Source organism: Protobothrops mucrosquamatus, unplaced genomic scaffold (genome assembly GCF_001527695.2).
Source record: "Protobothrops mucrosquamatus isolate PMUCROS unplaced genomic scaffold, P.Mucros_1.0 scaffold85, whole genome shotgun sequence".
NCBI classification, from domain to species: Eukaryota; Metazoa; Chordata; class Lepidosauria; order Squamata; family Viperidae; genus Protobothrops; species Protobothrops mucrosquamatus.
The window spans coordinates 410312-413976 of NW_015386462.1; the positions used below are offsets into that span (position 1 = coordinate 410312).

The window sequence follows — 3665 nt, forward strand, 5'->3', positions numbered from 1 at the left end:
GCGGGGGTGGGGCGGCGGCCAGGGAGGAACAGCCAAAATGCCCCCTCGGCTTATGCGCGGGTCACCAATTTTTCCCAGTTCTCTGTGGGAAAATCGGTCCCTCGGCTTATACTCGGGTCGACTTATACTCGAGTATATACGGTAATATTAGCTAAGAATACACTGCAGTTAAAATTGCTGAAGGCCCTAAGAAACAGCACAGATAAAAACAGGTAGGACAAGAATATTTAAGTTTGAAAACATGTAGTGGGTGGAGGTGGACAAAACACAGCATCTTGAAATATGCAACTCAGATTACCAACAACAAATTTCACAGTGGTAATTCCATCCTACAAATTATGTAAATTAATCCACAAAAAGAGGGTTCAAACTATGAAAGCTAACAGTCATAGTACATATACATCAAAATGATTATTTTAATAATAGTAACAGTTAGAATGATCTTGGAAGTCCTAATGGATAATCACTTAAATATAAGCCAGCAGTGTGTTGCAGCTGCCAAAAAAGTCAATGCTATCCTAGGCTGCATTAACAGAGGGACAGAATCAAGATCACATGAAGTATTATTACCACTTTATAATGCTTTGGTAAGACCATACTAGGAATACTGCATCCCGTTTTGGTCACCATGATGTAAAAAAGATGTTGAGACTCTAGAAAGAGTGCAGAGAAGAGCAACAAAGATGATTAGGGGGTTAGAGGCTAAAACATGAAGAATGATTTCAGGAATTGGGTTATGTCTGGTTTAATGAAAAGAAGTAGTGGTGACATGACAGGTGTGTTCCAACATCTAAGGGGCTGCCAGAAAGAAGAGAGGGTCAACCTATTCTTCAAACCACCTGAAGGCAGAACAAGAAGCAACGGATGGAAACTAACCAAAGAGAGAAGCAACCTAGAATTAAGGAGAAATTTCTTGATAGTTAGAACAATTAATCAGTGGAACAATCTGCCTCCAGAAGTTATGAATGCTCCAACACTGGAAGTTTTTAAGAAGAGACTATACAAGTATGTCTGAAATGGCATATGGTTTTCTGCTTGAGTAGAGGGTTAGACTAGAAGACCTCCAAATTCCCTTCCAATTCTGTTATTCTGTTATCTTTTTGGTGGGTATATTCCAATGCAACAGAATTGGGGTAAAAACATAATAAATATCAAAGGGGAAATTCTTTCCTCTTATATACAGTACTATACATGAGAGCTAATTGTTTCTAATATTTCCTAAGAGGCCTTTTAGCCTCTCGCTTCATGAAAAAATTTTCTCAGCCATTTACTGTCTTAGAATATGGATGTTAATTTAATACTCTCCTATTTCTGATGGAGAAATTCTACAGATAAAAATTAGCATGTTTACTGAGAAGTTTTCTTCTTTTTGACATGTCAGGTTAAAATACATTTTCTCATGCTATTATCACTTACTTTCAGTGGTACAGATTTAACATAGTTAAGTTTCTTGTTTAAAAATTCAAACTAGTATCTACTTACTGGACTTGGCGAGGAATTGATTGAGCTGCTGCTGTTGCTTCGCTCACAATGTACTACACACCATTTAAGACTTTCGTCAAATGTAAGAGAAATACTGTCAGATTTCTGCCTTTTTCTTTGTCTTTCATAATTCATATCTTCTTCTGTTGCACTTTCTTCTGTTGGAAAAAACTCTCTTAAGCAAATTACCAAATCTCTGATTTTGTGTAAGAAAAGAATTGAATGAAGAAACTCTGCTATGCATTTCCTAAACTTCAGAAAGTGTAGGTGATTGCTATGTCTTATTTCGATCATTCTGAGGACAGAATCTTCTTTCCATATTCTGAAAGAAAATCACCAGTACTACCTAAAATGTTAGCATAAAATACTAACAGCTCATTAAGACATCTATTGACATCCCAATGTAAAAAAAGTTACATATTTTCAATGTATTTCCCAAATTATAATGGGAAATTGTTCATTGGATTGCTATCTTTAGAAGCATTCCTAAATATTTTTTTAAAATTCAACATTATTTTATAAAGATTACAAAAAGCTTCTACTTGACAATAGTAATGGTATAACAAATTATAAAAGTTGAACTATATCTCACTATGTTTTTAACTAGATTTAAAATGTTTCTAGTACAATTTGCTTTTTACTAAACCAGCTGGAACAGTGCGAAGTAAATTGATCTATAGGATAAATAATATTCTGGATACAGTCGAATAAACAAAGCTGTATATCTTTCATTTAGCCGTATCTCCACAACACGCTGTGTTAGCCAGACAAGTTAAACACCTAGTGTTAAATTTGAGACCAATAGCCAATGTATTAAAGAGTATGAGAAGTCAGATATCAATCAGAAGCCAGCCAACCAATAAACAACTCTATTTCCACACAATGTATACAATTGTATTACTAGTCAATTATTAACTTTGAATATTCAAATGACTCTGAAACAAAACATAACAGATTTATATACCTGTTTCACTGGATCTTGTTCTTCGGGAAGTAGTTGCTTCAGTGGCTTCTTGTGTTGTTTCCTGTTTAATAATATATTAAGTAACTATTTCAGATTTACATGTGAAAAAATAAAGAGGAATATACTATATATATTACTGAGGAATCATCTCAACCCAATGGGACAGGCCTGCCCCATCTGCACCTCCAAAGGAGGCATGCTGCAGATCCAGTCAGTCAAAGAATTTTGGCTGGTGAGATCCAGAAGTACTTTCTCTCCTGTGGCACCTGTCCTTTGGAACATCTTACCCCCTAGGCTGAGATCTGGTCCCACTCTCCTGACCTTTCTTTTTCTTTTTTTTAATGTCCCTTTAATTCCTTTATTCGAGGGGGAATTGAGGCGACTAAATGGAGCTGAGCATTTACTGGCTGGATGCCTTGCCTGATATCTACATGGAGTTCACAGCAGATATTTTCTCTTTGTACCCTGACAGAGAAACCTCTGCAACTGCCTAACATTGAACTTTCAACCTTCTGAGTGGGGGCAAGTGCATCTTCACTTCTAGGCCACCACACTGCTCCCTCCTGACATTCCATAAGGACCTGAAAACTGTTCTGCCAGATGGCTTGGGACCCCAATGGGGAATGCTACAATTAGTGATAGTTGGTAGATTAATAGCAGATCCCACCTCACCACTAGCACATCTTGTTACTTCCCTCCCCATATTTTTATCATAACGTATAATTTTATTGCTATACTTACATTTGTACTGTTTTATTGGTTTTAACTTTGTAAGCTGCCCAGAGTCACTTTGTGGTGAGATGGGTGGCAAATAAATTTAATAAATAAATAAATGAAATATAAATCAGTGATCACCTTTAGAATGTTTTCATTTTCTAGTTGGCATCTGGACTGATTCACAGCTATGTTATTAGAATCTTCAAAAGAAATACATATTGGAAGTCACAAAAGAGGAAAGCTGGCAATTCAGATACACATTTAAATACACATTCAGATACACATTCAGATACACATTTAAAAATAATCTAGTTCCATCAGTACGCTGATGATACTCAGCTGTACATCTCCACCCCAGGCCACCCCAACGATGCCCTTGACGTGATGACCCGTTGCCTGGAGGCCGTACGGGTCTGGATGGGGAGGAACAGACTCAGACTCAACCCTTCCAAGACCGAGTGGCTGTGGTTGCCGGCGCCCCGGCATAGTCAGCTGACTCCAT

At 37.2% G+C, this 3665-nt stretch overlaps 1 protein-coding gene across 3 annotated transcripts in view; it reads right to left on the minus strand.

Annotated features, from left to right (window-relative positions):
* The window catches only part of MDM2 (MDM2 proto-oncogene), a 22562-nt gene that overhangs the window by 10817 nt on the left and 8080 nt on the right, over nt 1-3665 (minus strand). For 2 of the 3 annotated variants that reach the window (XM_015812460.1, XM_015812459.1), the window contains exons 6-8: nt 3302-3363; nt 2447-2507; nt 1483-1640 (exon numbers count right to left, since the gene is read on the minus strand). In XM_015812460.1, the coding sequence (XP_015667946.1) occupies nt 1483-1640; nt 2447-2507; nt 3302-3363 (281 nt within the window). The remainder of the gene's footprint in view (nt 1-1482; nt 1641-2446; nt 2508-3301; nt 3364-3665) is intronic. The other variant, XM_015812461.1, reaches the window with a different exon arrangement.